Source organism: Coturnix japonica, chromosome 1 (assembly GCF_001577835.2).
Source record: "Coturnix japonica isolate 7356 chromosome 1, Coturnix japonica 2.1, whole genome shotgun sequence".
NCBI classification, from domain to species: Eukaryota; Metazoa; Chordata; class Aves; order Galliformes; family Phasianidae; genus Coturnix; species Coturnix japonica.
The window spans coordinates 158,577,645-158,598,004 of record NC_029516.1 but is presented as its reverse complement, the minus strand read 5'-3'; the positions used below and the strand labels follow the sequence as shown (position 1 = coordinate 158,598,004).

General features: G+C 44.0%; 1 protein-coding gene across 4 annotated transcripts in view; it reads right to left on the bottom strand.

Moving 5' to 3' along the window:
- The window catches only part of SPATA13 (spermatogenesis associated 13), a 130,366-nt gene that overhangs the window by 53,651 nt on the left and 56,355 nt on the right, over window positions 1-20,360 (bottom strand). For 2 of the 4 annotated variants that reach the window (XM_032442162.1, XM_032442163.1), the window contains exon 1: window positions 8,948-9,199. The exons of the other annotated variants lie outside the window; for them this stretch is intronic. In XM_032442162.1, coding sequence (XP_032298053.1) covers window positions 8,948-9,184 — 237 coding nt within the window. In that variant the 5' untranslated portion in view covers window positions 9,185-9,199. Of the gene's footprint in view, window positions 1-8,947; window positions 9,200-20,360 lie in introns of those variants that run through there. 4 annotated transcript variants of the gene reach the window in all.

The window sequence follows — 20,360 nt, the reverse complement described above, 5'->3', positions numbered from 1 at the left end:
CTGACTTCCCATAATTAATTTGTACAGTGGGTGCAATGCATTCCCTTTAGTTTGATTTTAATCTCCTGCCTGGGCGATGCTGTGTCTGTTTGAAAGCCTCATCCCGCCCAAGGGAGCGGAGTGCTGGGTGCCTCCAGCTCTGCAGACAGACATGTTGGAAGGGAGGTGATGCAAGAAACAGGAAAGGATGGCTTTCCAGGGGAGGATGAGAAGGGGCATGTAGGCAGATATGCTAGTTAGGTTTGTGGACTATTGCCCAAATATTTAAACAATGGTTATTCTTGCTTCTTCTAACATTAAGAGGGGATTCCTTGTCTCAATGACTGCAGTATATAAACCATAAAAAAATAATTCATTCCTTAAATGTATGCTCTTCTTGATATTTTCTTCCCTAGGTTCTCTACATGCTATTCATATTTTACACTGTCATCCATGTTGTAACAAATGTATTTAATTCACTCCACCTTTTTGCAAGCCACACAGTCAGAGCTCTGCTGATGAATGCCATCGGTTCCCCCAGATCCCTCATTCCTCTCTTAGCAGTCAGAACACCAAGAATACCATGTTCCACATCAGTCATTTCTCTAGTGTGTTACACAAGCATGTAGCAGCAAGGTATTTATCCACCAGGTCTGCTTTCTTCCTGGATAGCTAAGCTGTTCCATCAGAAACACAAAAATGTTCTTACACAGCAACTAACCACCCAGCATACCAAGGAGCCATGGAGCCCTTGGTCCATTGTTGAGAGGTTACTTTTAATTACAAGGTCCCAGTTAACACATTGGAACAAGGCAATAGCTTTGGAACATCAAACAGTTCCAAATCACTGTACTTAAAAATGCTGAGCCTTGTCATAAGCTAGGAGAACAAGTTGCAAAGGCAAAAAGGAAAGCACTTCAGCTCAGGGTGAATTTAAAGTCCTTTTGCAGGCCTTTGCAGAAAGCTGGTAATTTATAAAAGTCAGCTTTCAATAATTTTGCAGTGAAATAACCTGCCAAATTGTTCCCATCTGTTATCTCTGATCTGCAAATTGATAGCATCAGACAGGAACTTCATTTTAAAGGTAGTTTCTGTACAGTATTTGTCTTTAACACTTTTGCATTGCTTTATTTTGCTAACTGGAGAGTTTTGCCTCATTATTATTATTATTATTATTATTATTATTATTATTATTATTATTATTATTATTACTATTATTACTACTACTACTACTATTATTACTATTATTAGTATTATTCAGGTTTTAATTTGGTTTCTTTGATCTGTTAAATGGATGAACCATTTCATTGACTCTTTGCCTGGAGACGGTGACATCTCCCTCTTAGAAATAAGGATTCTGGCTGCAGTTCAGTCTCTGCAGCACTATAAATGCAGGGACAGATCCCGGTTTCATTTGAGCACTTCACTTGAGTTCTTCCATATGCAAGTAGAACAAAAATTATCATAATTAAGAGTCAGTAGAAAATAGAACAAGAATAAGGAAGTACACTCCTCATCACGCCAATGCTAACAATAGTTAAAATGAATGCAGGATCTCTTGTAGAGTGAGAAGTTTCTTTCATTAGAAGGAAGGAAACATCTAACAAAGTATATGAGTTGAGCTCAGCAGCTGTTGCAGCGTCTGTCCTGCCCTGAGTGGGCAGTTCGGTGAGCTGTTTCATGTCTGAACTTTGAACATTACAACAGACTTTTATTTTCTACCGCCACGCGTGTGTACAAGAGCCTTTTTAATTTTCTCATTGTAGGAAATGTAGGAGAGATGAAAGGATGAAAGAGAACTTTGGAATGTGTCAGCAGTGGTGGGAAGTTTGAGCTAGAGACACAAATGTAATAAAATAAAAATTGCTGAAAGAATAAGCTACAAAAATGTCTTTAAAATATCTGCTTAATTTAGTCAAAAGAAGAAATGAAGAAAGGTGGCACAGATAACAAAAAGAAAGAAGTGAATTACTTAGTATATCTAACAGTATGCAGCTGATGACTACTACTTAGACCAAGGTCACTTTCAATGAGCATGCAACAGCTGAGTCCAAAGGGTTGGTTTGGGGGAAGGAAAGAAATATATATGAGGCAGCTGGTTCTTGTACACCAAATTAACTCATATTGATGCACGCAGCAGTGGGAGAAATGATCTCCAAAAAAGCAGTGATGACTTCCAGGATCGTGCATATAGTGAGCCCAGTGTAAATAAGCAGAGGCAGGTTACAGTGTGCTTAAACTGCTTTTGCGTTTGCTTGACACAATTCATCAAATGTCCTCTGGAAGCATAAACTATTTGCACAGCATAAAGAAATATGACAAAGCATAGAAACACTAAATATAACATTCTACCTATGAAAAATCCAGGCTGTGGTGGTTGAGGAGTCTCACTCTGAGGGCAGGAGCAGCAGTGCTCCCAAGGCTTCCACCACAGCCCAGGCCTGACACTTGTAGCTTGGCCCTCAGATTTAAGTGAAGATGTAGCATGGCGAGAGAGCCCACACACAACAGGAGAGCTGTCTGAGCCCTAACCTCTGCATTCCATACAGCCTGACAGTCAGCAGACAGCTTGCAGGAAGCTGTGAGAGTTAGCAGGCGCTGAGCTTGCTCCTGACTGGACCTTGGTTAAGTGGGCTTTTCCCTGCAGTTTGTGCATGCTAAGTAGCCTCTATCGCTTCATATGGACCCCAGACTTTTACAAACAGTCCTTTGATAAACTGTACTAGAAAAACTACACAGTTCTGTTAGAAAGCATATAATAAGGAGGAGAGACAAAATACATTTATCAAAGTGTATCAAACAACTGTATTTGTGATGAAATGTCAATGATTAATGCCCATCCCTGAGATGTTCAAGGCCAGGTTGGATGGGACTTTGGGCAGCCTGGAGTAGTACCTGATCTAGTGGTCAGCAGGAGCTTGGAACCAGATGATCTTTGAGGTCCCCTTCAACCCAAGGCCTTCTATGACGCTATGGCTGATTCTGTGCTTCTGTGATTCTGTTTAATGACACTTTGACAATAATGTTTCTCTAAGGGGAGGAAAAAAAATGCTTCATTTAATCTACGTTTTCACTTCTGAGTCTAAATTAATTGGTGGGCTAATGATTATTTCTCTGTACATAAAAAGTCAATATTAAAGACACTATACGTGCCTTGATAAAGCTGGTTTGAAAACTGAAATATGTCTATGCTTTCCAGGAAAGGATAAAGCCACAGATGTTCTCTGTGATAACACTGGTATTATTTGCATGGTTTCCATTTCCAGCCTATTTAGTTCTCAATAGTCACGTATTTTCTCTTTCTGGGACTTCATTGCCTTCCACAACCTTTTGTTTCTCTTACCAAACTTGGCCTTCACATACACCACTTTGCTAGAAAGTTCTCTCTTGCTGCCATCCTCCTAAAAGTGCAACATGGTCTGCACAGAAATCAGAACATACACTGGGTTCCCACTTGCAGCAGATCAGTGGAAATACCCACCATTGCCTTCAAGCCTCTCGCCATTACAGCCAATGACTAATGCAGCTAAGCTCTTGGTAAAGGTCTGCTTCCACTTATGGTCATTCTACTGGGATGCTTAATATTCTCACTTTTCTTCCTCATAAAATACATTCAAGAAGCACTGAGATATACTGGGGGACATGTTTGAGTGAGGAAATAGTGGTGGTATGTGGATGGTTGGACTGGATGATCTTGGAGGTCTTTTCCAACCTCGGTGAATCTATGATTCTATGAACTGGGAGTTTGGTCCTGCACACCATTTTCTTGTTCATGAAGGTAATCCCATTAGTACCAGCAGAACAATTCCGCCAGGACCACGTGGCTCCATGCAGCGTTAATACTTTGAGAACAGCAAAACCTAATTCTCAAAGGACCAAAAAATACAAAGAACCATCTCTCCCCCAGAACACAGTATTAACCAAAATGAGGCATTTCTTGTGCATTAGCAAAGATGATTAATGAATGCAGGCTAATACTGTGTGATTGAAGACAAGAAAATGCAATGCTTAATTTAAAAAAGTGGGGGAGGGTTGCCTGGGTTATTAGCTGACTCTTTAGTCTGACTGTGAGCTGGGTGAGATTTTACACACAGATCTGAAGCCAAATGTGTCTGGCAGAAAGCTGGGAAACTGCCTTCAGTGAAGTGGAGATACTTACAAAGAAATAGATGACTGGGGACAGGAACTATGTATGGAGAGGAGAGGAGAGCGAAGATTATAGAAGCGACGAGCACAGAGTAGAGTATCGAGTTGTAGCCAGGCAGAGGCAGACGGCGAGCCAGGATCCACCTTCACTGCATATGCACTTGCCGTTCTTACGCACCCTAGGAGAATCTCGAGGTAGTCTCACCTTCCACCTTTCTTTCATCCTACCCTTCACGCTCGTCTTACATGCTCATGATAGCGCACGCTCATCGACATACTGTATGGTCCAGATTTATTTAGGTACTGTTTGTAGATGATCGGAGTTTCAGCCGGCCCTCCAGTTCCGAATTATGGAGAGCTCAGTCACGAGTTGAGAAGTTATCCTAGCCTTGTCCACTCTCTATTGTAATCGCTTCAAGATAGAATGAGGAAAGTCAGTGAGAGCGGAGAGTAGGAGAGGAGAGGAGAGGAGAGGAGAGGAGAGGAGAGGAGAGGAGAGGAAAAAGTCATGCAATTTTACGGGTAATGCACAGATTCTAAAGAATCAGTTTGATCTCTTCTTCTCCAGAGGTAATGGAAAAAGGCTACAAGAACACCCCAAAAGCCAAAACAGCTCCTGCTGTTCCCTCACCACCTTGCCCAGCACAGGTACTGTTAACACACTGAGATACATAGTCACACCTCTCCTCTCAAACACGTGGCTTAACACATAGCAACTGTTAAAACTCTGCCTTGAGGGAATTCGGATAAGGAAGGCTTGCAACCATGATACGCTTCATATTTTCATTACGTACCTAGCACACTTACCATCATTAAAATCATGTATGTGTGTATGCATGTTCTCCTGTGTGTATATAATTGTTTACCACATTACTCTTTGGTTGTTAAAACAAAGTCCTGACCATCCATGGCATGAGCCAGGTTCAGTCCTTGGCTTTGTGCTTGTCTCAGTATTTTGCAATTCATGTTGTTTTGGTCAGTACTGCCGGTTACTGAAGCTCTGCACAGAGAGATGAATGTGTCATACCAGGAATAAAATATCTAAGTCAGCAGATTAGAACTCATGATTTTGCCTCACTTTACTAATTGATCAATTATTAATTGTACCTGCTATGTTGCTTAAATCTAAATCAGACCAAGAGAACTTTAAATTGCATTTTAATGATTCAGGCTGTAAAATTTGGGCTACTTGCTTTCACAGAGTGAAGCACAGAGCATATGAAGATAGCTGCTAATGTGCTGCACTGCCACAAAAACACCCACAGATGTGAACAGCCTGGCTGAATTTCTGCCTAGGTGGGAAGCTTTTTAGACTCCTCTAATTAAAAGCATCTAGAGCCTTATTCAAGTTCATCTCTCAGACCTCAGCTGGGAAACACATCCATGTAATGGTCTTCTGTGTCACAGCAAGCAGGGAAAGCTGTCGGGTGTCTGTCCCCTGGGGAGTTCATCTTCCCACAGACTGACTCAGTGTTACTGCCTGACTCTTATATGTGCTTTGAATACACTACAATAGCACCACTTCATGAAATATAAAGCGTCTAAATCACCTGATTGATGATCTGCAATTGCATCAATACTGTTTTCTGCCAGAAAAGAGAAAGTGTATAAGTTTTGTGATTTGCAATATTCAATTGAACATGGAACAGTTAAAAATAATGTATCCTCATTTGCTTACAATAGAATTTTAAAACAACTTACAAAATATAAATATTTCTGCTGTAGCCCCATGGAATGTTTCCAACAGGAATAAATCATTGCCCTTATTCCCTTCCCTTTAAGTATTTCTGAAAAATCCATCCAACTCATCAACTTTTTATCTGAATAACCGTCTCTGTTTATCAGAACTGCTTCGTAAACTCTTGGAAATGAATTCTGCTTATGCCCTTCTAAGGCTATGGAAATGGAGTATGCAGAGTGTGGCATCAAGGGCTGTCAAATTATACTGCTCCTTGTGTTTATGAGACGGAATCTAAAGGCCTGTCATATTTAGATGGCAAAATAGAAGAAGAAACGAGGAATGCTGACGGATACAGTAGGCTGGTGTTCTTTTCAAACCTTGCAGCAGATTATGTTGTTGTGCTTAGGAAAGGAGAAGCAAAGATATAGAATTACATACAAAATGCTCCAAGAAGACTTCTGGCCGCTCTGAGAACAGATGACTCTCAGTGCTACCAGTAGGAACGTCGCTGCAAATTGGAAGAATGGTGACAAGTACCAATTAGTCACTCACCACTTTGACATGTTTGGTTGCTCCTCATTTATTTGGGATTTGCTTACTGATTGTACTAATCCACTGAAAGGCAAAAGATTTTGGAAGAGACTTGCAAAGGTTACATGGAAATCCTGGTATCCAGCTCTCTCTAGGAAGCTGGGCATTGAACTGATGAGCTGTATCTTAAGTTATGCCAGCCAATTTGCACTAAAAAGGAGGTCAAGGAAAAACCAACATGGTTTTAAGTTCCTTTCTTAGCTTTACCAGCTCAAACAGCACTGCTCTCTCCATTAATAGTGAATAAATTCCAATAATGAAGATCAATGATAGCCCCATTTCACAAAGAGGAGCAAATAAATAAAAGGTAGATTAAGCCCCTGTGGGTCATGTTGAGGACTTTCATAAGAAACACCATTTTTCTTTGGATCAGAGAGAGAATTGCAGAGAGAAAGCACTTGGGGCTCAGGTACCCTTTTCACCACCATGCAGTAGGACAGGCAGTTTGCCACTTACTGGCATAGAAGAGCTCTTGGCTCAGGTATAGCCCATACAGTGATACAGTGCTCTGCAGCATGTCACTGTGGCACTCTGCTGTTGTGGGACACACTTATCGCAGAAGGAGAAGAACCCAATCATGAAGGCATGCAAACACTGCTCAGCACTATCCCATTCCAGAGGGAACACAGCGGTGAAGATACCAACTGTCCCTTGCTCTCGCAGGGAAGTTATCCAGGATCATCATATGATGGGTATAGTTGTGGTGACACAATGTCCTACATACTGATAGGACTGCAGGTTTCTATGTGATGAATTATAGGACTGAAGGCTGACACTAAGCCGAGGTGGCAGGAGGGACCAGTGGTGTGATCAGGCAGGAGAGCAGGACTAGGCCCAGCCAAGGTAGATGTAAGTGATGAGGAAGGACCCCACCAGCAGGGACTGGGAGAGCAAGGTGGTGGGAGGGAGGGCTGCTGGGAGGACATACGGGTCCTGCAGGGCTGGAGAGGTGAGAGCCAACAAACATGGGGCTGCCATGCCTTCCTGAGAGGTTGTTCTGTCCTCTGCACTGTGGAAATGCTTAAATACACAGGATAAAAAAAGCTACATGGGAAAACAGGTAGAAGGAAGAAAACTGCACTGGAATGGTAGATTTCATACCGCTTTTTATGGCTATTTTTGGTGGGTTGAGGAAGCAAAACCAAAGCATCCCCAAATACTTCAACCTCACTTGAGTCACTTGGCAGCACTGCGAATGTTACGTTTTTGCAGACCACATAGAAACAATTTCTCCAATGTATGAAGCGTAAACAAGGCTTCCTTTTGCATAGGTAAGTATTTGTTCCTACGCCTCTGATTTCCTCCCCTAAAACAAATATTTTTATGTGTGGAACCACTGATACAAAACACATCTGAGACCTCCCAGGAATGACTGCCTTTCCCAGGACTTCTCCTGCAGTGTCTGGAGCCTGAGTCCCTGCCACGCATTTTCTTCTGCAGTGTCTTTCCATTTTATGACTCTTGGAGCAACTGGTCGTGTTTATTGATACAGCTGCTCCTTTCCTATAGGAGCCCTGAGCCGGATTTTCTGTGTCCTAATGCACGAGGCCCCATATGTCTCTGCAAGAGTGAGTCTGCTGATGCCAGCAACAGGAGTGGAGAAGGCAGAGTTTGTGGGTGTAAACGAAGCAGAAAATGCTACACACTGGCTTCACTTCCCCTGTAAAAAAATGTGCTTGTGTGATGGATTCCAAAATCCCATGGGTAATCTGGAGCCCAAAGCAGACGAGCTACAGTGTGTGAGGATGTGGCAGCAGGAATGCAGGGGAGCTGAGCTGGGAGGCACAGCCAGCAAATGGAGCAGTGTCTGCACAGGGCAGCCCCCAGCCCAGAGGCATCCTCAGCACCTCTGCTTTTGTCCCTGTCAGCACCCACCTCCCCTCGGTGGCTTCCACCATTCCTCACCCATTTTAACTGATTGAGCAGATCAGATAAAAACAGGAATGACTTCGTAGCATCACAGAATCACATAATCACTTGAGTTGGAAGGGACCACTAAAGATTGCCTGATCCAACCCCCTGCAATGTACAGGGACACCTACAGCTCCATCAGGTGCTCAGAGCCCCATCCAACCTGACCTTGAGTGTCTCCAGGGATGGGACATCCACCAAATCTCTGGGCAACCTGTGCCAGCTGTAAAAGGCATTTTTGTATCCACTTTAAATCACCACTTTTTTAGCTTGAAACCATTTTCCTTTGTCCTGTCACAACAGACCCCTACTAATGAGCCCATCCCTTTTTACAGCGCCCTGTTAGATGCCAAAAGGCAGCTCTCAGGTCTCCCCACACAACAACGAGCACATACGACCCCGAAATAACCCTGGTCTCCGGGGACAGCATCACCTGAAGGTGAGTTATGCTTCACAATTTGCAAAGGCTGCACAGGACGGCAGAGCTGAGCACCCTGCTCTGGGGTCACAGCAGCAGCAGTCCCCACATGCAGAAGCACTCAGAAATGGTCAGATGTAGCAGAGGGGGTTTGTAACTTGAGGAAAGAAGGGGAAAAAAAGAATCTGAAAAGGAAACTTTCAGGAAAATATCCATCTTACCTCCCCGTGGACCGGTCCAAAGTGCAGAACAGACAAATCTTTCCCCTGCAAACAGCTGAGGATCCCGGGAGGAGCACACAGCACAGAGGACAGCAGAAGTGCTGCGACTTCCTCCCAACTCCCAGCCCCTCTGGGCTGCCCAGGAGCCACAGCCCCCAGGCTGGGCGGAGGAACAGCTGGGTGAGTGTCAGCACCACACGCCCCATAAATTCTCCCACAGCCTTCTGAAGACAACATGCGTCCCTGGGCAAAACACCCAAATCCCGCAGGCTGTTGGCATAGTAACCACCCTGAAGTTTTTTGCCCCCCTTAGAAGTTGCGTAAAACAATTCACAAAAGGAAAGATTTATCCAGCCTGCAGCACGCTGGATTTTGTGGTTTTATTTATGTAAGGAGTAAAATAAAGACTGCGAATGTTTATGCATCAGAAACTTCACACCCTAACCAAGGGCTTGTTTCACAGCTGCAGTTAATATGAAGGACTTCCACAAGTCTTTGAAGGAAGCGTATTATTACCCAGACGAAGGAATAAGGCTTATTTCTGAAGCACAAATGAAGTAAGAATTTAGAAACTTGTTAGGAGGTCTGAAAATGTTTTGGATTGTCCTCGGATTTATTTATGGACATTTATCACAGAATCATTAAGGATGGAAAAGACCACTAAGATCATCCAGTCTGACCATCCCCACCGTGCCCACTGACCACATCCCTCAGTGCCACATCTCCACGTTTCTTGAACACCTCCAGGGACAGTGACTGCACCATCTCCCTGGGCAGCTCATGCCACTGCCTCACCACTCCTTCTGAGAAATTCTGATTAAATATATTGATACAATGCTTGAACCATTATAGAAATCCCCCTTAGGGTTCACAAAACTGCAGCAGCTACTGGGGGACATAACAGCCAGGCTGCCCTGCAGGGCTTTTTCCAACAGTGACAACAAACAGATGGGGACGTGGGGAGGTTAAAGTCACACTGAGTGGACCTTGACACCTGGAGTCGAGTTGAGATTTACCTGCAGCACTGCAGTGCTCACTCAGCATCGCCTTCTGAAAACTGCCGTATTTGCTGACATGTATAAGAGCTGAATTCTGTGCTATTTACCAAAGAAAACTTGTCTTTGAACAAGACTAAATCTGTGCTTAAGCTTGGAAACAGCAGAACATAGAGTGAAAGACTGAGTATTTCAGACTATGTACCTTACTACCCCTTTTCCTCCAACCCTGCCATTCATTATAAGTGGCCATGACCTTTCCCCACGACATCCAAGTGGTTTTCATTTAACTCACACCATACATCTCCCTGTCCCTCTAAATCTTCATCCACTTGTTTTTCCTTGCCCCCAGAAGTGGGAGAAGAGCTGAAAATCATCAGTCACTTCCCAAGCTGTCATTTGAATGGAAAAATTCTTCAGAAGAGAAGAGAAAGAAGAGAGGCAGCGGGTGCCCCTCATCCTTTCCCTCTTTGTTTGCTTTGTGCCATGTCTGTGCTGGGGCCTCCAGGGTAGCTCCTGCAACAGACCTTCTCCAAAATCAACCCACCAAGATGCCGCAATTTTCCATTTCACCAGCCCCACTCGGCAGCTCTCACTGTAAGTGTGCAATTTCTGCCTGCAGACCACAGGCAGTGGTTGGTGGGCAGAAAAGTGGCCCTCAGCTACAGCTGATTACACCAAATGTTGAACACCCTTTTGAGCCTTTCTATGCCTGTGCTGTCTCAGGACAATACTATTCCCTTATTCCACAGATTGAAATGCTGTTGTGTCTCCGTGTAGGTAAGGAGTGCCATGCAGCTGAGCATTTGCAGAAGGCAATTGAGTGCAGTGCCTGCGATTCTCTGCACGTGGTGTGTAAAATCAGCCTTCACAAACTCAGCAACTCAGCTTTGAAAAACATATTAGCACCGAGCAAATGTATGCCAGAAGTAAACCAGATTTCCTTCTGCACAACGTGCATATCAAACAGACAAATGCTCTGCTGTCGCAGCAATACAAGTACTTAAGTCTCTCTGCTTTTGTAAATTGAATGCACTTTTCATGAAATAAGCTATTCACTGAAACAACAGCAACAGTAGTATACATCCTATAACTTATTGTTAGCAGGACTCAACTATACCTCCCCTGGTAAATATACACAATACCATTTGTACTAAGACTGGTTAACATTGTACTTCTGAATCTGTTCTTAACCAGACTGCAGTGACATCCTCCTTGGACTCGTTACTCATAAACTATATCATAATTAGACTGTTTTGTGATGACTTGGAATTGTAGCAGTTAGGCAACATTATCCCCAGGATTTCATAAGATAACAGTAATGTGCAAAATCGCACTTAGAGGGATTGCTATTGAAGGAAAACCACTGCGGTGCAGAGATGGCACAGAATTCCTGTGTCCTTTCATGGTGGGTTTGGGAACACAAAGGAGTAAATGAATGCAAGAAGTGGGCTGTGGTCCATGAGCTGCATGCAGAAAGCATTAGCAGCTGCTTAGTGCTGTGTTTGCAAATGCTCTGGTTCCTCTAGAAACACTTAATCCTTCCTGAATTCTAGTTGGCATTTACAGTAAAGTGAAGGCTGTAAAAGACCTTTCTTGATTACCTGCTCATCTGTATGGTCTATTTTACATGACAATGGATTTTCAGTGAGATTTCTCATGCTTATTCAGGCCAGGTATTGGGCAGCTATTTATAAGAATGGCTCCAAAAGTGAGGCCTCCTATGTTACCATGTTGACCCACAACATCAGAGGCAGGTGGTGGTGGAATGGCAGTAGAGGTTGAATCTTCCCACCAAAATAACTTTACCCGTTGTTCCCATGTGACTGAGGGCAGCAGAGGGGCAGTCTGACAGAATGGTGTTTGACATGGAAGTGCGTATGGAGCAAAGGTGTGTCACTGAATTCCTTCATGCAGAAAGAATTGCACCCACTGACATTCATCAACCCTTACTGAACATTCAAAGAGACTGAACACTGGATGGGAGCAGAGTGAGGCAGTGGGTGGTGTGTTTCAGCAGCGGCAACAGCAACAGAACAAGCTACATTCTAAACAGCCATCATCTTGCTCATCCCTAGTTAAAATGTGCAGTTCATAATGGGGACCATATTGAAAATAGTGTTTTGCAGCTGAGAATCTGCTCTATGAGAGTTCTTGTGCTTTTTGTATATGTTGTAGTTTGCATCAAAATAAATAAGAGGCATTATTTTAGGGGTGCCCTGTGCACATGGTTATGTGCAGTAGCCTGTTTGATTGGAAGTTGCACAGTAAGGTGGGGAGATTTGCTTGCTGTCGTGAGCATGAAGGAGGAGACAAAGCAGAGGCAATACAGGAAACTTATGATCCCCTAAAGCCAAGTTGTGAGCACTCTGGAAGTACACTTAACTTTCCTATAAAGCGTAATGCTGAGTTACAACTGGCAGTGGGGGTCTTGAAAACCATAAGTGGCAAAAAGGAGTGGTCAATTTTCAGAGTTTCCTTCCTTTCCGTTTTAGGGCTGAGCTAAAAATGAATTGGGTTTTACTAAATGACCTCCAAAAGATTCTACTCAGTGCAGCAGGATGCAGTCCCAGGAGTTTTCTCCATGACCATAAATACTTAAAAGATGAAATCCAGAATAAAATCACACAACAAAGAAAACAAGTTGGTTTGTGTCCCACTCCTGCGAAAGCTGAAGATAAAATAAATTTCAGTATAATTAGATAAACGTTATAGAAACAAGAGCAGGAAGCCAACCTCAATCGTAGCTGCTTCATTGGTTCAAGCAAACCAGACTCTGTATCATAGAATAGTTTAGGTTGAAAGAATCCTTAAGGACCACCCCACCTCCAGGTATGGGGCATCCATAGCTTCTCTGGGCAGCCTGTGCCGGGGCCTCACCACCCTGTCAGTGAAAACTTTCCCCTGTCATCTAACCTAATCCTTTCCTTTTTTAGTTTAAAGCCATCCACCCTTGTCCAAGCACTATCAGACCATGTAATAAGTTGATTTACCCCATATGTAAGCTTCCTTTAAGAACTGAAAGGCCACAATGAGGTCTCCCCAGAGCCTTCTTTTATTCACACTGAACCTCAGCTCCCTCGGCCTGTTTTCATAGGAGGTGCTCCAGCCCTCTGATCATCTTTGTGGTCTTCCTGTAGACCCTCTCCAATAGCTCCATGTCCTTCATGAGCTGGGAGCCACAGGCCTGGACACAGCTCTCCAGATGGAGCCTGACAAAGGTAGTGCAGAGAGGGAGAATCCCTTCCCTCTCCCTGCTGGCCACCCCTCTTTTTGATCAGCCAGGGGTACTGTTGGCCTTCTGGGCTGCAAGTGTGCTTTGCTGTCTCATGTTGAGGTTTTCATCCATCAGGAATCTCAACCCTTTTTCTTCTGAGCTGCTCTCAATGAATTCTTCTCCCAGGCTGTACTCACATCTGGGACTGCCCTGATCCCATTGCAATACCTTTCACTTTGTCTTGTTGAGTCCCATTAGGTCCACGTGGACCCACTATTCAGGCCTGTCCAGGTGCCTTTGGATGGCATCCCTTCTTTCTGCAGTATCATCTGCACCACTCAGCTTCCTGTCATCAGTAAAGTTGCTGAGAGTGCACTCAGTCCCACTGCCTAGGACACTGATGAAGATATCAAAGAGCACCAGTCTCAAGATGGACCTCTGAGGGTCACTGCTCATGACTCTCTTACTCATGATCATCTCAGTGAGTAGAAAACTCTCCATTTTCTTCCTTCTGGATTGTTTTTTCTGTTTTAACTGCCCACCACCAAGCCAAGACAAGCACTAACACTGCCTCAAAGGAAGCTACAGGAGAACAGCTGTTGGGAAAGGGAGAGGAAAAGCTCCTCTTCACATAGACAGGAACAACTCCATGGAAGTGATAATTTGTTTAGAACTATGCAGCTCCTTAGCACGTCAGGGCCTGGGAGTTTTGAGTCAGTGAGTCAGTTCAGATCACAGAATCACAGAATTGTATGGGCTAGAAGGGAACTCTACAGATCACCGAGTCCAACCCCTCTGCAAATGATGTCATGTTTGTACCTGGACAGTCAAAAGACTCTGGTAGGGGGGGGGAAACAAAAACAAAACCAAGAAACAAACAAACAGAACCAGGAAGAAAACAGCCACAGATGACATTCTCTTTTATCAGGATTGTGTACTTTCATTTCAATTGATACTTTCTGTTTTACCAAGTCACACTGTGAGTCTTCCCTACCTGGCTGGTGAGCACAGGGCAGCTCCCACCCAGCCTTGGTATGCTGACATCACCCTCCTCCTCCAGGCAGCCCTCACCCAATGAGGAAATGCACCTGAGCAGAGGAGGAAGGAAACTTAGGGAGCATCAAATATCAGTCTTGAGTGCCAGCATACCATAGCAGGCTGGTGCAGTCACCACTGGCTTTCTGTCAGGAACATTTTGGAATCGACACTTCTTTTTGTCTTGTATCCTATAGCACATGCTTTAAGGCTGACGTTCTGCCTCCTACCTCACTGGCTGTTGCACTGCACAGGTTGCACACACTGAACGCTTGTGGGAGTAACTTCAATTGAATTTCTAATTCTCCTCTCCATAGGGAGGTATTTTGCCTTCTAAAAATGAGAATCCTTTTAAAGGTTGTGCAGTAATGGTGTGCAAAGCTTGTGCTCAGCTGGCCCAGCAAGTTGAAAGACCAGTTTGAGTTGTGCCATTCTGGCAGTTTTGTATTTCCTCCTCTGGCCATGAGTCTTCTCTATGGAGGAAATGCACTCTGGGAGAGGCAGAATGTGTGTGATGGATACTTTCTCAAGCACATCTTCCTCATGGCACAGTGTTACTCGATCAGCCACAGCCATAGCATTGTTATTTAAATGTGATATTTCTGCATGTAATCCAAGCCATGACACCAAGTCCACCAGCAGCCTCTGCAGAGAGCTGTGCCCTGCTGTGCTTAAATTCAGCAGCAGCTCAGCACCACACAGCCAATAGTGCAATAGTGCAAAAACAGGCAATAGTGGCCCAATTCTAAAGCAATGATCGGAAGGAATAACCCCAAGCACACCAGCACTGGCCATTTTACAGCTGCCATGTAGCACATGCCCGGGCACACGCCTTGCACTGCTGGCTCAGAAAGCCCTGTGCTATCAGTGCTGCCATCCTGGTGAGATGACTTCATATTTTTCTACCCCGAGGCTTTTTGAGCAATATATATATTAAAGAAGACACTGAGTATTTCTTTAAATGAATCAGTCCTATATGTAATCAGCGCCTGATTGGATTTCCAGCAATGCAAAGGGTCTAATAGTTAATTTGTTCTTAGAAGAAGATTTTTCTTTTTATGCTCACCAGTATTTTTCCACGTCGTTCCATGTAACTAAATTAAGTGTTCTGATAACAGCACTAAGAGCAGTGGAAAAGCCAACATATTAAATAAACTTGGCCACTTCTCATATTTTACATGCCATCTCTTGCTTACAGCCTGCGGGTTTCAGCACTTGGCAGCAGGAGACAGGGCAGAAAGTGGCACTGGAATTTGTTCTTCATCTCAGTCTGAGTTTGATGACTTTTATCTGTTCACCAAGGCAAGCAAGGCAGAGCCTTTTGTTTCATTACTTCGACTGCTGATCTGCAACCCAGACATTTGGAGGCCTACTAGAACAAGAGAAGAATAGAAGTATGGTTTAGAGCTACCCTGCAAAGCCTTAGGGCTGCAGTGAAGCTTCAGAACATTGGCTAAAGAGAGGACCTGAGACATCCATAGTTTTGCCAAGGAGCAGTCAGTCACAATGGGCTGTTGTGTAGCAGCACGTGGATTGCTTACGGCAGCGCTTTGCCCAGAGACATGGGTTCTGGTTTTAAGTAAACAAAAGGCAGTGCGAGTAGGGGGAAAATGACTCAGGTGAAAGTACACAGATGTGCTATAGAACAAACATTATATGCATCCAGGATTCCTCCAAGACTTTAAAAAGGCCTATTCAAAAGGACTAAATTACTGCCTACAGGGTCTAACTCAAACAACAAGAATAAAGCCAGCTTGTTCATAATAACAACAATAATAATAATAATAATAATAATAATAATAATAATAATAATAATAATAATAATAATAATAGAAATAATCCTGCTCCTTAGAACAGCACAAAATGGCACTTTGAAAACAATGTTACTTTGGACATAAATCGCTGTCAAAAAATGACAACGGCATTAGCAACTGGGGGCTCCTCACTGAGAGGCACTGAGGCCTCCATTTGCCACCTGGATAATCTCTCAAGACAGGTTCACTGGGGGCACACGTTCAGTACATCAAGAAGAAGCTACTGGGTATGATAAAACCAGAGAACTATTATCCACTCTTTACTCTTTCAAGTTGGAGCACAGGAGGCTGCAACAAAGGAAATTACGAAGTGTTAAAAGAGACTTTTGTGATGTGGGAAGATGTTCAGAGGATCAGGAGTTCAGGTGGTGCTCTCAGTCCTCCTAGATAGTGACTGGGACCCAGGTGGAAGAACAGGTCAGATGAATGAATGGCTGCACAGGTGGTGTTGCATGCAGTGTTCTGGGTACTATGATAATTGAATCATAGAATTGTTCGAGTTGGAAGGGACTTTAAAAAGCCATCTAGTCCAACTCTTCTGCCATGAACAAAGTCCCAGCCAGCCTGACTTTAAGTGACTCCAGGGATGGGGCATCCACCATCGCTCTGAGCAACCTGTGCCAGTGCCTCACTGCCCTTACTGTAAAAACTTTCTTCCTTATCTCCAGCCTAAATCTCCTCTCTTTTAGTTTGAAACCACTTCCCATTGTCCCATCGCAACACAGTCTTTATCACAGTCTGTCCCCTTCTTTCTTACGGTCCCCCTTCATATACTGTAAGTTTGCTCTCAGGTCTCCCCAGAGCCTTCTCTTCTCCAGGCTGAACAGCCCCATCTCTCAGCCCATCCTTGGAGAGTTGTTCCATCCCTTGGGTTATTTTTGTGGCCCTCCTCTGGATGCACTCCAACAGCTCCATGTCTCTCCTGTACTGAGGACTCCACATCTGGATGCAGTGCTCCAGGTGAGTCCTCACCAGCACAGAGCAGAGAGGCAGGATTGCTCTCTCGCCCTGCTGGCCACACTGCTTTGGATGCAGACCAGGATATGATTGGCTTTCTGGGCTGTAAGTGCACATCGCTGGCTCAACCATCATAACATCCACTGGTACCCCCAGGTCCATTTCGGCAGGGTTCCATGCTTATATCTCCCAGATGATGCTGATAGTGGGGGTTGCCATAACCCAGGTTATGCAACTCTGAGAGACCAGACATGTCAATATCAGATGGGATGCAACTGTCCAGGAGGGTTAGCAAGGTGTCTGGGCTAATTAGTAGATCATTAAATTAGAATCAGTATGGAAAGGGGATGACTATATGAAGAGAGAAAATACTTCTGAGTGACAGAGAAGAGATAGGAAACACTGTCACTTTAGGAAGCAGTAGGGGAAATCATCAGTTGGCTCAGAGGAATGACCAAACTTATCTTTCCTTCCCTATATTTTGAAAAAGAGCCCCTGCATAAATGAGGGTAAGCCAGGTCAGTGAAAGGAGGATGTGGGTCCTTTAATGTGCAATGAGGCAGAACCTAAAAATCTACAGAACAAAGAGGAAGACAGTTTGATGAGGAGAGTGAGAGGCATCCCTGAATCTGCTGGATGCAATGATGGAGACAAACAATTGCAGGACCCCAGCATGACAGAGATCCCATCAGATGAGTCCCAGTGTTCCGTTTGCAGTCTAGTAAAATCCCAAACCATAGTGCACTAAACCACTCCCAGCACAGGGTTACCAGGAGAAATACCACATTTGACTGTGGGTACATGGTTTCTACTTTGTGCTATGGTCCTGGAGACAGAAGAGACACTCATTGGAGCTTTAGCCATGAAAGAAGACTTAAGCTTCCTCATGAAGTTCACTTCCCACTCATTCACATGCTGCAGCAGGGCTCTGTGAGGACACTCAGAAGGGGTAGATCAGTGGATATTAACATCTCTTTGTCTCTCCTGGTAAATCCAAGCCTGACTAATTACACTCAGAGAGATACAGGGCACAAAACCTGTGCATAGAATGTGATGTGCTAAAACATGTTGACTGACCCCAAAGATGGCTTTGTGCTGGAAGCCATCCCAGAGACAAGAACTGAAACCCATGGTCAGAGCCCATCGTCTTCCTGCTTTCTCTAGAGTCTGAAGTGAGGCAGAACCAACTCCCTGCATTATGAAAATAAGTGTAGACAGTCAAATACCTCTTCATTGGTAACACCAGATATAGTATTCTATTCACAAGACATGAATGGTCCCAAAACTTGCATTCTACTACAGTATTTTCTCTCTTCATATAGTCATGTTACTTTGTTGGGCACATTTGTCATGGTTCCAGAAAGTGGCAGAGAGATAAAGGCAAAAGTTCAAGAAAGGCCGAATATGTAACTTGGCTGCCACAGAGAGCTCATAATGCTGATGTCACTGATAATAGCCACAGGAAAACCCTTTGTCACTAACAGACCCGCTGACAAGGCACAAGTGTAGTCATAGGCAGTCATCTGCAGATTCATTCCAGCAGATTTGTGTTGGTCTCGTGCCCATAGAGCCTGCACTCACTGCTCACCTTTATTTCCAGAATGGGCATCTTTGAGAATGAAGACATGAAAATTATGGGGTAAGGTAGATGAGCAATAGGGCCCTATGGGAGAAATGGCCAGTGTGGGCAGAGCACAGTGCTGTGGAAAAGGACCTGGGTATACTGGTAACAGTCCTTTCGTCTCATGACATCTTTTATTCTTCACTAACAGAAAGACCCTTGATTTCCATTTTGTCATATTTCTGGAAGACTCAACAGAGACAGAAGTCAGAATTCATAGAAATGCTGAGCAAAAAGCCAACACTCCACAAACAATAAGCAAGAACAATAAAAAATAAATGAATTTAGCACTTGTGAGGCGTGACTAACTTACTGTGCTTGAGTCAAATTTTCTACATATCTTCTCTAGGAAACAAAAGATAACACCTATGTGGCACCTCAGGTACACCTTTGCCACCCAGGAATGGCAGCCAGCCTGGAGACAGCACTTTACATACATCTCATTGACACGGAGATGGCATGCTGACAGCCTGTGCCTTGTCTCTGATGAGTGGTTTTGTGCAGCTGTTGTCTTTCTGATTGACCAATAGCACTTCTACCTCCTCTGCTGAAACATCCTCAGTCGTTGCTTACCACAGACCTACATCTTAGATATGTGACGTTTATCACATCATCTCCTGCAAATACCCCAAGAAACCCATGCAAAATCCAGTAGCAATTGGAAAAACAATGTCAAAGAAAGGGTCTGAAAGTCATTCCCTTACCTTTTCCTTCACCCTGGAGCCAGGCAAAGGTATGAGGAAGATTGTTGCTTAGAACACTGCTTTATTCAGAGCAGTGGCTTGCACCAGCTAGTCCTGGCAGCATTGCTTTAATTAACCAGTCTTTTGTTCAGTATTTTACAGTGTTATTAGTCCAACTTATGTAGGAAATCCTGAGGAAAGTGTATGTAGACTCTTTGGTGCAGTCTGTCTGATTCTCAGCACCTGGAACTGTGAGATTTGGGAACATTTGTGTGTCTCAGGCAGAGCAAGCTGTGTCCTACTCCAGCCGAGCAGAGCAGGGCTACCACGAATCAGAAGAGCAACCACAGAATCACAGAATCACAGAATCACAGAATTACCCGGGTTGGAAGGGACCTCAAGGATCATGTAGTTCCAACCCCCCTGCCTAGCAGGGCCACCAAACACACACAGCCACATGAGGAAGAACCCTTCCAGCACTTATGCAGATAAAATCCAAGCTTCTCCCTCTTCTCAGTAGCAAAGAACTGAAATAACACTTGTATTCCTCACAGCTACTGGCGTATCATGGCATGACATAATATCAACTGTGTGATAATATACAACAGTTGTTTCTTGCCCTATATAATCACTTGGGCAACTCACTCCATTATTGAGATGTGAAGGTGTAGGAGAAAACACAATAATGCCTTCTTTCTCCTCAAAAAGCATTGTGTTACATGTTGCATTTCCAGAGAAAAAGAGGCTACAGAAGAAACACAACATCAAAGTCCTTCAGGGATTCTAGAAAGCTAACATCTGGAGAGCTGGCTTTCTTACACTGAATTGGAGATGACTTAAATGAAGAAATCAATTAAAGGTATTTGGGTACAACATGGTAACACAGCCATTAAACATAATCAAGATCTTCTTGCCTTAGCTGATGGATGATACTCTAGGTTGCTAATTTCTAATTCAGAAAGACTCCCTGATAACACACAAAGCAGCAGTGAACTTCTGGGAAAATAATGACAGCACCCGCAAGGTGCAGCATGGAATGAGAACAAACGGTTTTCTCAGACATCTGCAGGCCAGGAAGCTTTCCATCAGGC